Source organism: Narcine bancroftii, chromosome 6 (genome assembly GCF_036971445.1).
Source record: "Narcine bancroftii isolate sNarBan1 chromosome 6, sNarBan1.hap1, whole genome shotgun sequence".
In the NCBI taxonomy this organism is placed as follows: domain Eukaryota; kingdom Metazoa; phylum Chordata; class Chondrichthyes; order Torpediniformes; family Narcinidae; genus Narcine; species Narcine bancroftii.
Genome location: NC_091474.1, coordinates 30,755,634 through 30,774,465, shown reverse-complemented (window position 1 = coordinate 30,774,465; position 18,832 = coordinate 30,755,634). Strand labels below are relative to the sequence as shown.

The window sequence follows — 18,832 nt, the reverse complement described above, 5'->3', positions numbered from 1 at the left end:
ACTTGAGAGGCTGAGAAGGTCATAGATGGAAGCTCGAGTGGTGTGGTCACACCTAAGATACAGAGTGCAGGTAAAAAAGGTTGAAGAAAAGGAAGGGTTTCCCTAGCATGGTCTTGTAAAGGAAAATTTAAGTGTGTGATCCTTCCTGACATGCAGACCGTCGAGGTTCATATAACTATAGTGGTCGGTTCAAAGAGACACTTCTGAAAAGATTCGGCAATTTAGGATGGGGTCCCAAGTTTAATTAGCACCATTAAAAGATGGAAGTAAAATACGAAAGTCTGCAGACACTGTGATTAAAGTAAAAACACAAGGCTGGAGAAACTCAGCAGGTCAAACATCAAATCGGGCACCTGCTTACATTTCACTCAAGCCCAAAATGTCGGTTATCTACCTTTGCTATATAGAGGACCTGTTGAGCAGCTCCAGCCTTGTGTTTTTACTTCAACCACGGTGTCTGCAGACTTTCGTGTTTCACTCCATTCTCTAGTATCACCCTTCATTTTCCCATTGTTGCCAGCATCCTCAGACATGTGAGAGCAAGAAATCCATATATTTTGTGAAGAAAACATTCCTGGGGATTTCATGACTAATTTTATTCTCCTACCAGAAACAAAATCTTATTTTATTCACCTTGTTTAAATTGTCACTTGGCCATATATTATTCCAGTAGTACACAAACTATCAGGGTACTTTGATGAAGGGATCAAGTCTGAAATGTTGGTTATGTATCTTTATTTTTGTTATGTAAAGTACAATGTTTGACCTGCTGATTGTGTTTTTACTACCATTACTTGATGGAAAAGGTGCTGGCTGCAGTCATTTTTTTTAACCAAAAGAGTAATTCAAGGAGAACATTTTACAAAAGGCAGATGTGATTCTTCCTTCATATGTGTAAAGTGTGGATCATCAAGGGTAATTATTGGACAAAATGGTGTCCACTTGGAACGTGGTAATACTTTGAAGGTGTATACATTACACATTCTTGAGATTGGCTTTGTCCAGACCTGTTCTTACTGTTTCTAAAATATGTGGTTAGGTCAAGCTTCACCAGAGACAAGACAAGAGAGGCTGGCACCACTAGGAAATGTTATAAAGCAGGATGTGCAAGGTTGTAATGTCAGGATTACTACCAGTTCCGCATGTCAGTGAAGCAAGAAATAGAAGGAAGGTGGATTTCAGTACATGGCTAAGGAATTGGTTTCAGACATATGGATCATTGGGATCTCTTCCAGGGCAGGTGGGACCTGTACAAGAGAAGTGGATTACACCTTAACTGGAAAGAGACCAATATCATGGCAGGAATCTTCACTAGTCAAGTCAACTTTATAGTCATCTGATTGTACAAGTACAACTCGATGAAACCGCCTTCTCCAGTCCTCAGTGCAAGACACACACAACCAGAGATAATACATATGCAGGACAAATAGTTCATCTATTCAAAATATTGTCTTGTAAAAAGATGAAAGTCTTAGATTTGTACATAGTTTGGCACAGACTAGATGGGCTGAATGACCCATTACTGGGGAGTGGTGGGGTAAGAACCAGAGCCGCAAATGAAGGAGTAGAGAGGATGACATATGTTATATCTGAAAGGAAGAACAGGAAGGCTGAATGACACAGGGAGACTGATGGTTTGGTGTGAATTTATCTTAATGCAAGAAACACTGTGGGTAAGGCAGATGAACCGAGAGCCTAGATCAGTACATGGAATTAAGATGTCAAGGCCATAACAGAAACTTGGCTGCAAGAGGAACAGGACAGGCAGGTCCATGATTTGGATTTCAATATTTTAAGCAGAATAGAGAGGGAGACAAATGAAGGGGAATGATTGCATTTCTAATCGGGGAGAGTGTCACAGTTGTACTCAGAGATGGCTCATCTACTAAAACAATTTGGGTAAAGATCAGAAAGAAGAACCATAGAATACTACAACACAGAAATAGGCTATCCAGCCCATCTACTCTGTGCCAAACTTATTTTGCCTCATCCCATTGACCTGCACCTGGACCATAGCCCTCCATACTCCTAACAATCCATGCACCTCAATATCTCTAAATGTCAAAAAAATGGCAGAGCTGCTACCAGTGTGGACCCGGGGAGTGGAGATTCAGTACTCCTCCACGTGGTCCAACCACCCAGTGCTAATGCTGGCAGTTCTGTACAGGCTTTAAATGGCCTGTTAAAGGACCCAATGGTGATTTTATTTAAAATTCTGCAACCGTGGGTTCTAGGCCCACAATGGCAGCACCTGTGTTCGGCCACTGCCTTGAGGGACTCTGGGAGAGCAGACCAGTGCTGGACACCAGAAAACGAGGAGACAACCCTACTGTGCTGTGTTCGATGTTCGTGGGTTTGCCTCCAGGACTCCTGCAGCCGCACAGACTCCTATGCCAGAAATAAGATCTTCTCCAATGACAGGGATGGCAATGTTACCTCACCAATTAACTATAGTTGATGTAACGTGTAACCCTAAATGTTAATGGCATCTTAGCAGAAGTTCAAGAAGGGACTATATGGCAATCAATCACCTTCTCTACACTCAGAAAGCAAAATATTCTAAGAGAATGTCAGAACTTAGGAGAGAAATTGTAGAATATAACTTAATGCTAAAATAACTGATTCTTAGTTATGTAAAGTCTTACCTGATTGGTTTACGGGGTTTTATATTGACTGGTGGAGGTGCTGGTAAATCAACAGGGAACATATCGACCCACATGTGGACTTGGCCCTTGAAAAACCAATATTGACACATGTCAGTTTGAATCTCAACATTTTCTTTGCCTGTCCTCAAAAAAAATTCAGAGAAGCAGACTTGCTCCCTTTTAAATCTGTTATACAAGCTAACCCATGACAAAATTTGCATCTTAAATTCTTCAATTAATGATCGAGAACCAAAGTTTGGTTAAAATAAATTCCACTCTTTATTCCTTTTTCAAGTTGAAGTTTATTATCATCCGATTGCATAAGAACAACCCGATGCAACAGCATTCTCCAATCCTTAGTGCAAAACATGCAAACAGTACATAAACAAGACACATATGCATATATTTAAATAAATAAATGGACGGATAAATTGATATTGTTTAGTAAATATGAGAGTTTCAGATGGTTAGTGTGAGCATTTCCTTTGATCATTCAAATTTCTCACTGCTCATGGGAAGAAGCTGTTCCTCAGCCTGGTGGTGTTGGCTCTGATACTCCTGAATCTCTTTCCCAACAGGAGCAGCTGAAAAATGATGTGTGCTGGGTGAAAAAGGTCCTCAATGATTTTGCGCATCCTCTTCAGCAACCATACTGCACTATGAAGCAGCTGGCCAGGACATTCTCAATAGAACTCTTGTAGAAGGTTGACATGATGGTGGTCAGTAGCCTTGCACACTTCAGTCTTCTGAGGAAGTGCAGTTGCTGTTATGCCTTCCTGACAAGTGAGGAGATGTTGTGGGTCCATGATAGGTCACTAAAGTGAACTCCAAGGAACTTGGTGCTCTCCACTCTCTCTCTGCTGCAGAGTTGTAGTGGAGGGTGGTCATTCCTCGTCCTCTTGAAGTCCGCGATCATAATCTTGTTATCCTGTTTACATGCCAAGGGGTTGTGAAATGGCAGTAGATTCAACAAATACTTATCAAAAGAAGTTAGAAGAAAATTAGAGAAATACTTGAACTTTTCAGGACTGTGGAAAATAAATCTTCTCTGCACTCTTTCAATCTTGCTTTTAGATTGAGGAAGTAGAGGCTTTCTTCATGATGCCATCTTTCCAGGAAAGATCTTCCGAGATAGTGACTCCCAAAACTGCACACAATACTCCAAATTTAGCCTCACCAATGTCTTATACAACTATATCATAACAACCTAATTCCTATACTCAATATTTTGATTTATGAAGCCCAATATGCCAAAAGATCTCTTTTACAACCCTATCTACCTGTGACCCCATTCTCAGGGAATCATCTATCTGTATTTCCAGATCCCTCTGTTCTACCGTACTCCTCAATGTCTTATCATTTACCGTGTATGTCCTATCTTGGTTTGTCCTTCCAAAATGCACCACCTCATGTTTGTCTCCATTAAATCCCATCTCCCATTTCTCTATCATTTTTTCTAGCTGATCACCAATGACAGCTCCACGCTGGGTTACCTTGTTAGCACCCCAGGGTAGCAAAGGTTGTTTAGACCACCAAAGGCAAAATGAGGGATACGCAAGCCATCAATAAGAAACTCGAGATTACTTCTTGATGATAACTGAATTCATATTGCAGGCCAGTGCTGATATTCTGTGATGTGTAGGCAGCCCCAGATTGCTGCATTTCGCTCATGATTTAATCATCATACCTCAATACCAACATCCTTCAGCAAACAATGAGAAGCTGGAGGGATTCAGTAGGTTTGATAAAGGATATCAGCCATTTCTACCCAACAGATGCTGCCAAATGCTTTGAGTTCTTCCAGCTTCTAGTTGGTTGCTCAAGATTCCAGCATCTGTAACTTAATATTTTGAAATGAAAACAATATTCTGACACCCCCCCCCAGCAAATCAGGCAACATCTGTGAAAGAAGAAACATTTAGGGTGATGGGTCTTTCCAAGGGTGCTGTCTATGCTTCAAATATTTTCTATTTTTTTCAAATTTATATCACTTTTCTTCCACCTTGACTGGCATTCTGTAGGCACCATCCTCTATCCCCTATTCTCTCGCAAAAGGCACATATCATCTTCCTACTGAGACCTGATCAAAAATATAATTCAACGGAATAGTTAACAATTCGTTCCTAAAACAATTCCTTGGCAACTGAATGTTCCTGTGGATGGAAACATTCTGACCAACCTCTGGATACAGCCCTCTGGTGCCAACTCGGTTCACAAAAGGAATAATAATGGGATTTCCATCTTGCTCACCTGTGACATTCCTGGATTGTCAGAATTATGGAGTTTCCGGATTTCTATATGTTCTGGCACCATTTTAATGGAATGCTCTGGCATATCCTCCCAGTGATTTAACACATACAAAGCCTTCTCCTCTTCAGACATCTCAGGAAGCCCTCTTTCCTTGTTCTCCACTAAAATGCAGAAGCATTAGTCAAAAGGACAATGATTAGTAATTACCAACATCTCGAAACCCAAATCTAGCTGCAGTTTGTTTCCACCCTTGTGTCAAGGGATAGCTGATCATGCAATTTTTGCACTGTTAACAACACTGTAGGGGACCTGGAACCAGTTCCACATGAGCAGGATGAGAAGGGATTTGAAATGATCATACATGATAATGCAGTCTGGAGTCTGGAACCATGGCTGCAACCATTGAAAGGATTGAAGTCTGGAAGTCACAGATATAATAATAAAGGGGAGGATAAGAGTAAAGAGGAAATTACACTGGACAACAAAGATTTTGATTCCTGAACACATTTGGGTGTATTTTATAGATTTTGAGCTGCTGATCATAAAAATCACCTTACTATTTTCGTATCACGTACAATGTTTTATATATAGCATTTTTGTGATTTTCTGTTGTATTTTAAGTCCACTTCGAGCAGACAAAACCATGAAGTGCAATGTTATTGAAAATTCATTTTCTGCATTCACACTTGGACGTCTTCCCTGCTGATCTTGGTGCAGTCAGTAACAAATATGGTGAAAAGTTTCACCGGGACATTGCGACCATAGAAAAGCGGCATCAGGGCAACTGGAATCCATCAATGCTGGCCGACTGTTGTTGGACATTGTGTGACAGATTATGTTGTGTTTGTATTGTACATAGATATGTTTTTGGGAGATAAATTGGGAGCAGGACTTTTAGTGTAGGTCACATACCACCACTTTAAACAGATCTTCCTTAAAATACTGGAGCCCTGCTCACGCTGGACAGGACGGTGCCGAGAGCCTTTGCAAAAGCTTTGGAGCATGCCCAAGAGACTTCACTAATGGACTGTTGTTTACAAAAAGGTAACAGATGAAATAACTCATTGGAGCCGCAAACTGTCTGGAGTGGAACTTGCTGTTCGAAGAGGATCATGTGGTTTTGCAAGCACAGAGAGTTAAACAGGATTTCTCTCAGAGAGAGAAAGAGAGAGAGAGAGAGAGAGAGAGAGAGAGAGAGAGGGAATTCAGTTCTGCAGTTTTATAGTCAGCAACAGCAGCTGGGATTGGAACAGGACAAGCTGGAAAGCTTGTGGAAAACCCTATTTGGAAGACGGGTTGTGACTGCTTAGTTCAGCCTGGTCAAAGCCCTTGTGGTTCATGCAAGAGGAAAGCATGGGCTGCCTAATGTTTCACTTGAAATAAGGGAAACAAAAAGGAACTCTGTGGTGACCTGAAAGAGGTTATCATCTGGAGAACCCTGAGGGGGCAAGTTTCTTCGGCAAGACACTGATTAAAAGGAATCAGTTGTGGGTGTCCAGCGAACAACAAATCTCTCTGAAAACCAACAAGAACCTTCCTGAGCAGTAACCATCTACCTTTCAAGCACCAAAGCCTGGTGAACTTCATAAATGTTAAATTCTGTGCACAGTATAAGAATTGCCTGCAACCAGTAAACTTGAGAAGTGAGATTGGACTGTGAATCAAAGAACTTTTCTAAACTTGCATACACATTACATACACGTGCGCTTAGAATTAGAAGGGAGTTAAGTTAATAGTAATAAGTTAAAGTTTGATCCTGTTTTCATGTTTAAAGATAATTAAAAGTAACTTTTATTTAAGTATCCATTGGTCTTGGTGAATATCTATTGCTGCTGGGTTTATGGGTCCTCTGGGCTTGTAATAATTGAGGCAACATGCTCAGTACAAATGAAAATCAGTGGAAAAATATTTTAGGTCAGTTGAACTAATGCAATGTGTCAGCATCATTATGTGATTAAACATGCTAAATTCAATAAAAATTAATGTAATGTTTCTCCAACTTCCTACACGATACAGCAAATTTGAAAGTATCCTTGTGCTCGGCTTGAAGTTGTCTATCATAATACCCAATTTTTTTTTCAGGAATTAAACTTTCTGAAAAAAAAATGTTTTTCAGTGTTAATTTTGCTGCATGTGGTTTGAACTTTGAACACACTATCTGCAAATGTTGTGGGGGCAGGCTCCATTGTAGTCTTCAAGATAAAATGCACGGTGACGTAAAATTTGAAAGGGAATGGAGAAGCAGCCAAGGGCGGACATAATAGATGGCTCTGGAAGAGAGCTAGCATAGATACAAGAGTTTGAAAGGCCTTCTTCAAATGCTGAAATCTTTCTATGATTCTAAAGGTAGGCCTGAGGCACATATGGCCAATAACAGGCAAGATCAATAGATCTGCAGCCAATTGATTTTCTTTCCTGACAATTCAAGTTTCATAGTCTTCATTATGATCTTGATTTGGATTTAATGGGTTAAATAAATAAAGTTAAAAGTTCAGATTTATTGTCAGAGTCCATACATGACATCACATACAACCCTGAGATTCTTTTTGTATGGGAATTTCTACTTAATGGTAGTACAAAAAAAACTTTACTCAAGAAAACATACGAATATAAAAGAAAGAATTGCTACTTCAGTAATGAACCTCAGTGATACCATATTTCACACTGTTAAAACTACTCTTGATTGGCTTTATTTACTAAGAATGGGTCATTTTAAACTAGAAGAACCAGTCTAATCACCTAATGATCCTTTATTCCATTGCTCCTCACTATCCTTGGTTCTAGTATACTCTTGTCATTCCTTCTGGCCACCTATTTCCTCCTCCCATTCCTTTCCCCTACAATTATTGAATTAAAATGAAAACTGTCTTAAAATTCACAAAAGCACTATTCTCACCTATTGGCAGCAAGTCATTTGGGATTTTGAATATTTTGCTGCCGACTTTGATTTCTTCCCGTCTGTATTCAGGATCGGATAACTGTAAATCTTTGCAGAGTTTTGCTAATATCTGCGTCGGTTTCAGACAGTCACGCCATGCGTTGTAACCTTCTCTGCAAAAACAATTAAACAAGCTCCAAGAGAAATGTCTTTCACTTCTATTCAGACCCACCACTGATGAGATCATAGCTTCTGCGACAAATTCCTCCATCTACCTTTGTCCATTTACCTTCACATACTGAATAAAAATCCATTACTTTGAGTTTGAAAATGAATTATTAACCAGCATTGATTGTTGTAAACCTTCATTGTCTTCTGCACTCCCAAAAGCACAGCTCTAAATACTTCTGTATGTCAAATGGCAGCTTACACAGAACAAATATGGCTTTAATAAAACACCCCCACCCCCCCACCCAGGGGTGTAGCCAGGTTCTAAAGTTAGGGGGAGCGAGCACATAAAAGAGGCACCACAACACACACCAGATAGTGGTTGAATGGCAGGCTGCATTGATTTTTGGTGGTGACAGACTGGGGTGGGGGGGGGCAGGGCCAGGTTAGGTTGGTGGCGGTGTCGGACCCAGCAGCGGCGGTAGGGGGGTGGGGGGAGGTGATGCTTTTGAAAAATGTGCTCGGGGGGGGGGGCAATCACTCCCCCTGCACAACCCCTAGCTATGCCACTGCCCCCACCATGATTAACTCAATGGCCTGAATAGCCTATTTCTGTTTTCATCTGCCACCATTTTGTTTGGGCACCTGCCTACATTTTGTTCATAGCTTGATGAAGGGCTCAGGCCTGAAACATTGGTTATGTATCTTTGTTTTGGTGTGTAAAGTACATTGTTTGACCTGCTGAGTTTCTCCAGCATTGTGTTTTGACAAATATGACTTTGTTGCAAGATTTCCTTGGGCGAACCAGATTCACAATCTCATAAATGATTTTCCTTCCATCAAATAACAGTCAGATGTGAGGCATTTTCTGATGATGCTCTTCTCTGATAATTCAATTGTCCATGGAGGTAGCAACATTCAGCTACAGAATATTTGGGAAGGAAAATCAGGAAGGGCTCATGAAAACTATACGGAAGCCAGGAAAGAACATAATAAAGGAGATCTCGAAGGGGGCACAAGTAGGATTAAAGAAAATCTTAAAGTGCTCTATGTATACTTGAAGATTAGAAGGATGACAAGAGAGAAGGTAAAGATAAAGGAGAGAACACATGCCTGAAGGCAGACAAGGTCAGAGAGGTTCTAAAGGAATACTTTGCTTCAGTATACCCGTTTGTTCCCTAACCAATGAATGGAACATATCTTTACCTCCTGTGGACCTACTGAATTCCTATAGCAATTCTGTGTTTTCACCTAACCAATGAATACCCTATCACTATTACTCTCCTCCTCTCTACCCTTCCCTTCTGAGATACAGAGCAACACCTTGTGCCAGACATCTGCCTGTGCCTGGGTAGGTCATTCCCCCCTCAACTGTACCCAAAATAGTGAACGTCATCGAGGGGAACAGCCAGAGGGGTGTCCTGCACTGACTGCCTTTCTCTCTCCTGACTGTCACCCAGCTACCTGCTTCCTGCCTCCCTCTAACTCTTGTCTATCACCTCCTTTGTCTCTTGAATGACCTGGAGTTCACCCAGCTCCAGTTCCGGTTCCCTAACTCAGTCTGTGCAGAGCTGCAGGTGGGTGTAGTCATCAGGGGTATTTGTGTTGTCCCAGACTTCCCATATCCTACAAGAGGAGCATACCACTGACCTCACTGCCTTTCCCTCTGCCCTGCCTGGTCAATCAGAGAAAGAAAACTGACCTGACCTTACCTGCACTTACCTGAATAATCATGATTCTTTGCCCTGAATTTGTAAATGTATGTGTTTGGGAGAACAACGTGTTAATCTTCAAATTACTCACGTGTCATATTCCGTTGGCAATCCACACTGTGCCCGGTGCCGACTATAATATCGATTCTCCAAATCCAATTTTGTTTCTCCAATCAGGTCATTCTTTCCAACCAAATCATGGTCAAATATTGAAACTGTGAGCTCCGTTTCCATTGGAAAAGCAACAGTCATTTCAAATACTCTGTAACATTAAGAAAAAATATTAATGTTGAAGTATCTGAAGAATTCTGTACAAGATGTGATTAAGAAGTCAAAGTTCTTAAATTCACTTGAGAAATACAATGGAGTTACTGGGTCAGGGGGAACTCAGACTCATTTATAAATACAAAATCAATCTTACTGTTAATGGATTTTAAATCAAAATAATAATTAATGACAAGTGTACAGATTCAAATTTATTAATTGATCATGTTGAGTTTCAAAAAGCTGCTTTTTTTTTTGAGAATAAAGCCTTAATTGTTATTGGGTGTCAATGGGACAGGATCTTGTTGGTAAATCATGAAATAAGGAGGTCTGGCCTTAAACATCAAGCTGGATGACAGGGTAGACAATAAGGTTCAGAAGGATGGAAACAAGATGCGTTGAATGGATGGGAACAGAGTTGATGGAACAATGTAGCAAATGAACAAAAATCTGAAACAATTTTAAAGGGTGAGAGAATGAAACATATTGGTGTTCAGAGGGTCTTGTGGAGATATTCTTGTGCATAAATCACTAATGTTTAACATGCAAATATGCTAAATAAATAATGTGACTACTGACCTTTATTGAAAGAGGATTAAGTACAAGAGTAGAGACATTTTGCTCTAATTACATAGGACACTCATGAAAATTCATCTGAAATATTGTGTACAGATCTGTCCGTTTATACTAGAGTTAGAAGGAGCATTGAAAAGGTTCACCAGATTATGAGGAGAGACAGTAGTTTCTGTTATTTGGAAGTACAATCTCAATAAAGAAACATGTTTTTAAAGACAGAAACACAAAAACAACAGGTTTTGGTATTTTAAAATGATCTTTAGAATGTTGGATTTTTTGGGATTCCTTTCCCATCAGTTGCTGAGTGTTTCTGAAGAATTAGAGTTAAAACTTTTTGAATATTAACAAAAATGGAGTTAGTGTAGGAAAGTAGGGCCAAGATAAAAGATCAACAGAATCTCATTATATCATGGAGCATATTCTGTCCAGAGATCAGTGACTTGGATGAGGAAGTGCAAGAGGTTAGGAAGTTTGCAGAGGACCAGAAGGTTTAAGGCATTGCTGTTTGAGGTGTCGAACTAAACATTTGTGGTTGTCACTTCATAGCCCAACAGTTATCAGTTTTATTGCCCTGAAAGTGAATTTTTGATTCCAGACTAAATAATCAAATGTTCATTTGCCCACATATTTGTTTTATGTACTTTAGCATTTTACCATTTTCACAGATGTAAAAGCCATTTTGACACTTACTTTTCCTTAACATAAGAAATATTAACAAAAGTTAGGTCTTTAAATTGGCTTTGTTTTTCCAGCATTTCATTTTGTGTCTCTTTAACATGTTAATATGTAAAATACTCACTCTCCAAAAACTGGGTTGAGTTGTTTGGGGATGTAGCGTTCTTTGCTGTCCTGCATTTGTTCACCAATTTTAACCACAATATAGGGATCGGATTTCCCATTCAGGTCAGAAGGAGCAAGCTGAGTTGCCTAAGGAGAAAAAAAATCTTTAGAAAGTCTCCAAAGGTTTGATCAACATATAACGAGTTGATTAATACTTCCGACTCACTCCAAGTGCCCTGCACTTACTGCATCCAGGTTAAAGATCATGGACAAAGCCCAGGTGGCCATCTGGGGTCTATAACATTACCAAAAGATTCCAGGAACTGTCAGAGTCCAACGGGTGCGTTATCCAGACATTGTCTCCTTCACATTGGAGAAATCTAACAACAGAATGGGTGCTTTTTCTGGGGTTTCCAGTGGATTCGAGGACAGTGAATGTTAAAAAAGGATATAGGCAAAAGGAAAATAACTATAGGTCAGTTAACTTCTGTACTCAAGAAAACGTTGAAACTATCAGTAAGGAAGAACTAGTGAGACAGCTAGATAGAAATTGTTACATCAGGGAGATGCAGCATGGATTCAGGAAGGGGAGGTCATGTTCGACAAATTAAATCAAGTTCTTTGAGAATATACGGAGTGTATTGGATAGAGGGGAACAGATGACTATTGTGTACTTGCATTTCCAGAAGCCATTCGGTGAGATGTCACATAAAAGACTTATCCATAAGATAAGGTTGCATTGAGTTGATGGAAAAGTATTAATATGGATAGAGGATATTGAACAGATAAAGGCCATTCAACCCATTGAGTGTGCACTGCCCTTCTATCATGAGCTGATCCATTCTCCCACTCAGTCCCACTCCCCTCCCTTCTCCCCATAACCTTTGATACTCTGACTATTCAGACACTTATCAATCTCTGCCTTAAATACACCCAAAGACTTGGTCCCTATGGCCAAAATTTCCAGAGGTTCACCACTCTCTGCCTAAAGAAATTCCTCCACATTTGTTTTAAATGGGGGGCTCTTCAATCCTGAAGTTGTGCCCTTTTGTCCTTGACTCCCCACATCTATTCTGTCCAGTCATTTCAAGATTCGAAATACTTCTAGGAGGTTCTTCCTCATTCTTCTGAACTTCAAGGAGTACCATCCAAGAGCCTTCAAATATGTTAATTCCTTCATTCCAGGGATCATTCTTGTAAATTTTCTCTGTACCCTCTCTGATGCCAGTACATCCTTTCTTAAATAAGGAGCCCAAAAATGTACCCTGTACTCCAAGTGAGGTCTCACCAGTGCTTTTTTTAAAAATATTTTATTTATGATGTTCTAAACTTAAACAATTACCTACATTATCCGTGTCAATGTTAACAGTATCACAGCATTGACTACAATTTACAATGATGAATTCTGTATAAGATTTTCTGCAGAGTTCAAGCTCTTTCCATCCCCCTTCTCCCCCCCCCACCCCCACACCCTCAATATTTAACACTTAACTAACCACAGTTACACATGACATTGAAGACACTCACAACATATATCAGGGTTTTATGGGTTTGTCACATCACAGCGGCCAGAGCATAGGCTGCTTTCTTCTCTTCACTTTACCTGGTTGGGATGGGATAGCCCCACCCCCCCACCACTGATTGAGGGATAGACGGGGGAGGTAGGGCGGCGAGGCTCAATGGTCCATAGTATAATCGTGCTCCTATGGATTTTAAGTATGGTTGCCAATTTTTTTTACAAAGTGTCATACTTCTTTCTTAAGTTGTACGTGATTTTCTCCAGGGGAACACAGCTTTGCATTTCCATGTTCCAGTGAGTAATGCTCAGGCAAGGAGGTGGATTTCCAGGTAACTGCTATACACTTCCTGGTATGGCCAATGCGATCGTTATGAGCTGAATTTGGAATTTGCACAGATTCATTGTCAGTCTTATGTCCATTATGTTTCCCAACAGGAACAACTCTGCGGGAATTCTTTGCCTATCATTTTTCCTAGGACTTGGCCTAGTTTCACCCAAAAGGGCCTCACCTTAGGACATGTCCAAGTTGTGGTGTCAGGTACAGCTGGTGCAGGAAACTGTATTGTACCAGTCAGCACTGCACATTAATGATTGCAGTCATGCTGGTCGGACCAGCACCACTCATCAATTGCTATTCCTAAGCCTGACTCCCACCTCTGCCTTGATTTGTGAAGGCCTGGTTACTCACTGGGAGCAAGAAATACATTGCCGAGATGAACTTTCATGTGTTCCCCCTTCGAATCGTGGCCTCTATGTCACTGCTCTCTGGTAGGGCCATAGTTGAACCTAATTTGTCCTGCAGTAAAGATCTTATTTGATAAATCATAATTATTTCTGAGTTGGTTGAATGACATTAGCTGCCCTTGCTTGTAACAGTCCTCCATGCACCTGACACCATTATTGTGCCAGGTGCCAGGATCTTTTTACCTACTGTCAATGGTATTAATCTATTCAGAGTCGGGTGTTTTTGGGGACAGCCTCATTTTGATTCCGAGATATTAGTTAATTTTATTCCAAATGAGGATCATTTGTTTTAGTAGAGGACTGCCTGGTTTCCCAGATAACAATTTAGCATCCTATTTATAAAGTCCTCGGCTATCTTCTTGCCAACCATGTGCAGGTCAATTTGTGCCCAGGATGGTATACCTCCCCCTTCAAAGAGTGAGGCGATGTATCTCGACTGGGCTGCCCAATAGTATTTCTTGAAGTTTGGCATTCGTAATCTGCCCAGACTGTAATTCCAGGTCAATTTTTCCATAGCTACCTTTCCATTCCATAGAAATGCTCTTATTCGTGAGAGCAAATTTTGGAGCACCAGTGCCTTCTTCAGCCTCAACATCCCATCCCTGCTTTAATATCCTATTCCTCTTGATATGAATGCCAACACTGCATTTCCAATTAACATTTGCCACTTCCTCTCTCATACCTCTGTAGTTCCCTTTATTCCCTTTATACTGACATCTCTGATTTTAGTTTCTCCCTCTCAAACTGCAGGGCAAATTCTATCATGTCATGATCCCTGGCTCCTCAGGGTTCCCTTACCTTCAGCTCCCTTATCAACTCTGGTTCATTACAAAATACCCAATCCAGAATTGCTATTTCCCAGGTCGGCTCAACCATATGCTGTTCTAAAACGCCATCTTGTAGGCATTCTACAAATTCTATTTCTTAAGATCCCGTCCCAACCGCCCTTCTGACACGCCTTTTCTATTTGCTCTTATAGTTTGTTGTGCACATCCTGGCTGCTGTTTGGTGTCTGAATCTAACTGCCAACAGAGTCCTTTTACCCTTGCCATTTCTTAACTCAACCCACAATGATTCTATCTTCTGATCCGATGTTACCTCTTTCCAATGATTTAATGTTTTTCCTTACCAACAGAGCCACACCACCTCTTCCACTTACCTGTCTATCCTTTCAATACACTTTATGTACTTAGACATTCAGCTCCTAATGACATCCATCCTTCAGCCATGACTTCGTGATAGCCATAACATTATACCTGCCAACCTATAGCTGTACTACCAGGTCATCCACTTTATCCTTATGCTGCATTACAAACTCTCGACAGATATTTTCTACAAACCACCAACTCCCACAGTTATCTGAACTACACCTACTCACATCCTGTCCCCTGTCAGGATTCTATTCCTTTCCCTCAATTCCTCAGTCTTCATCGCATCTGCTCCTAGGATAAGGTCTTCCATTCCAGAACATCCAAGATATTGTCCTTCTTCAAAAAGAAAGTCTTCTCCTCTACCTCATTAACTCAGCTCTTACTGACATCTCCTTAGGATTTCTCGTGCATCTGCCCTGGCCCCCTCCACCCCTAGATGCAACAAGGACAGGATTTCCCTTGTCCTCACCTACCACCCCACCAGCCTCCGCATCAAACATATTATCCTCCGACTGGACACTCTCCAACTGAATGGCATTATCATCGACTTCTTTCGTTTCCATTAGGCTCTCTCTCTCACTTTCCCTATCCTGTCACCCAGCTTCCCACCCCTTCATGTAGGTATATGGAACATTAGAGTACAGTACAGGCCCTTCAGCCCACGATGTTGTGTCTAAACCTTCCCGATTTCATACCCAAAACCCTCTACAGTATTTATCTTACATCTATATGCCTATCTAAGAGTCTTTTAAATTACTCTATTATACCAGCCTACACCACCACCCCTGGCAATGCATTCCAGACATCCACTACTCGTGTAAAAAACATACCCCTGATGTCTTCCCTAAACTTTCCTCTCCTCACCTTATACAGATGTTTTCTGGTGTTTGCTACTTCCTTCTCCCCTTATCACTTCTCACCTTTTTTCTCTTCTGCTCTCCCACCCATATCCACCCATGTCCTCTTGCGTGTTGGCATGTGCTTCTCCTCCTAACCCTTCCTCTCTCCTCATCTTTTTATTTTGGCGCCTGCTTTCCTTTTGCTCATACTTTGATGAAGGGCTCAGGCTCAAAACATTGGTTACAATTTGCTTCCCGTAGATGCTGCAATTAGAATTTCTCCAGCACTTTTGTATATAGCACTGCAATCACAGTGCCTGCAGGCTTTTCTGTTTAACAACTTTCACCACTATTGTTCTTTAACCTCTTCTGTCTTCCACTTCATCACAGATCCTCCCCTTTGTTCTCTCCACTCTCCCTCAATTTCTTAATTCTCAAATCCAGATTTCAGATGTATTGACAGAGTACATACATGACATCACATGCAACCCTGAGATTCTTTTTCCTGTGAGTGAGGCAGAATTACCACTTATTTGTAGTGCAAAAAAAAGAATGTATGCAACGTACACATGTAAACAAATAAATGCCCAAGCATTTCTAATGATGTTATGATGGCAGGTCATCAATCTGAAATGTTACCGTCTCTCCCCACAAGTCATCAATCTGAAATGTTACCCATCTCTCCCCACAGATGTTTCCCAACTTGCAGAGTACTTCTGGTTTTAGTTAAGATTACCAGTATCCACAACAATTTGTAATTTACTATTTTATGCATTTTTGAAATAAATTTACTGAAAATGAATGCACAAAGTGGTGTAAAGGCCATATTCTGCAATACGTCTACTATAACAGTCTCGAAGCGAATATTTCTGTTAAAATGTTGATAAGTTGACTCACTTTCACCACATAAACCCTGACAAGAACTTTGACTGGTCTGTTAGTCGGGATACCCTGTAATATCTTAAAATTCAATCCCACTTCATTGCTTGGGTAGATTAGAAAGGAGCCCTGCAAAAACAAAAGTAGATCCAATTAAAAAAAATAAGATGCACAATTTTCTTTTATCTTCTGAGAGATCAGTGAGGGGACTGTCAGATCTGCTGTTCAATACATTAAAGTTGATGTATGCAGACAGTGTTCTCTACACAAGTACAATGTACAAAGGCAGTTCATCTGACCTTGTATTTGCCCATGATTCGATCATCTGTGTTATTGTCCAATCCATCTTCATTGGCTTTTCCCCGATACAGAGGAAAAATATAAAGCCAGTCTTGAAAGTTGTTGTATTCTCTCTCCAGCTCCATGTTGTAAATCTGCAACAATGTGGAAAGAGTTCTTTTTGGCATTACATTGAGTTTTTTGCCATTTTGAGTTTGGTACTGAGATGGGGAATCATGGCTGATGCTCTATAACACCAAATTCCCATTCTTTCCCATACCCTGTGACTCTTGTGTCTTGAAATCTATCTATTTACTTCTTCTTGAGTATATTCAGCAATTTCATCTCAACGGTCAACTGCTGTCAACCAATAGAATGCACCACCCTCCTTAGGAGTGGCATGGTTAGTGTAGCAGTTAGCACAATGCTATTGCAGCCCCAATAACCTGGGTTTGAATCCCATGCTGTCTGTAAGGAGATTGTATGTTCTCCCAGTGTCTGTGTGGGTTTCCTCCAAGTACTTTCATTTCCTCCCATGTTCCAGACATACAAGGTCAGGAGATTAATTGGTCATGTGAGTATATTTGGGCGCACAGGCTTGTGGGATAGAAGGACCCGATATCATGCTTTCTCGCTAAATTAATATTAATTTAAAATTAAATCAGCCCCAATGTCTTACCCCTATTCTGAGACTGGTTCTGGAATGCCCAGGCAGAGGAAAATTCCTCCCTCCATTCAGCCAGATTTGCATACAGTGTTCCAAGTACAACTGAACAGGACTTTTATATAACTACAACATGATCTCCTTATTCTTATACTCAAAGTCCTGACCACTGAAGGCAAGTATACATAGTACCTATTACCTCTTAACTGTTAACTCCTTCAATACTCTCCTCCTCCCCCACCTTTTTATTCAGGTGTCTGTCTTTTTTTTTCTTTTATGTGACCAAGGGTTTAGACCCAAAATGTTAGGTACCCTTTACTTCCTATGGCTGCTGTGTGGCTTTGATGAGTTCTTCCAGCAAACATGTCTTCAGTCATTTCTTCAGTGCAAGTGTACCACACACCTTTACCACCCTATCTACTTGCATGGTGACTTTCAAGGAACCATGGACCTGGACTCCAGAATTGTTTGAACCATCAATGTTTTGAAGAGAATTACCACTAACTGAATACTTTCTTCTTACATTTGATCTCCAGAAGTGCCACACCTCACATGTACAAATTTAAACTCCATCTGCCATTTCACTAACCACATCTGTAACAGCCCTCGACAAGCACTGTCAACAACTCCATCAACAACAATGTCATCTGCCATCTTGCTAATCCGCTAACCTATTTTTGCATCGAAGTCATTTATCACAAAAAGGGTGGCATGGTTGGCATAGTGGTTAGTACAATGCCTTTACAGCGCCAGTAACTGGGACCGGGGTTTGAATCCCGTGCTATCTGTAAGGAGTTTGTACTTTCTCCAGGTGTCTGCATGGGTTTTCCCAGGGGCTCTGGTTTCCTCCCACCATTCGAAATGTACCATGGGTGTAGGTTAATTGGATGTAAACTGGGCTGTATGGACTCTTGGGCTGAAATGGCCTGTCTAAATTTATTTAGAAACAGGGATCCAAACATCTATCCCTGCAGCACACCTGTCACCATCAGAATAACACACCCTCCACAACCCTCTATTTTTTATGGGCAAGAAAATTCAAAATCTAAATTGTCAATTGACTGCAAATGCCATGCACCATTACCTTCTGGACTAGCCTACCATGAAGGACCTTGTTAATAGCCTTACTACACTCCACATAGACCCCATCCTACCCTCATCAGTCATCATCTTTGTCATCTCCTCAAATCTATTATCGACTTTAATGCCTGTCAGATGAGAATAGATCTTAAAAGAGCATGAAAAGAAAGGGGGCTAAATTTCACAGTTCTTTCAACAATAGAGAGCAAGAGGAAAGATACAAGAAATTGTTAATTTCCCTGCTGCAGAATGAGAAAGAGGAAAGCTTTTATTAAATCCATGCAGCCACTTCTGAAAGTCTATGTAGACAATAAATTTAGAAAGAACCTCTGAATATTAGCACATCACAAGTCATCAACTCAGTCTATCAGCCCAGGTTGGATGTGAGAGTTTTTGCACTGTTG

The 18,832-nt window shown here is 40.7% G+C and overlaps 1 protein-coding gene across 2 annotated transcripts in view; it reads right to left on the bottom strand.

Annotated features, from left to right (window-relative positions):
* The window catches only part of fer1l4 (fer-1 like family member 4), a 139,241-nt gene that overhangs the window by 13,470 nt on the left and 106,939 nt on the right, over positions 1-18,832 (bottom strand). For both annotated transcript variants that reach the window (XR_011339998.1, XM_069884593.1), the window contains exons 34-40: positions 16,705-16,839; positions 16,424-16,534; positions 11,293-11,420; positions 9,745-9,915; positions 7,792-7,946; positions 4,896-5,056; positions 2,646-2,731 (exon numbers count right to left, since the gene is read on the bottom strand). Coding sequence is in view for 1 of the 2 variants with exons in the window: in XM_069884593.1 (XP_069740694.1) it covers positions 2,646-2,731; positions 4,896-5,056; positions 7,792-7,946; positions 9,745-9,915; positions 11,293-11,420; positions 16,424-16,534; positions 16,705-16,839 (947 nt within the window). In the remaining variant the exon portion in view is untranslated. The remainder of the gene's footprint in view (positions 1-2,645; positions 2,732-4,895; positions 5,057-7,791; positions 7,947-9,744; positions 9,916-11,292; positions 11,421-16,423; positions 16,535-16,704; positions 16,840-18,832) is intronic.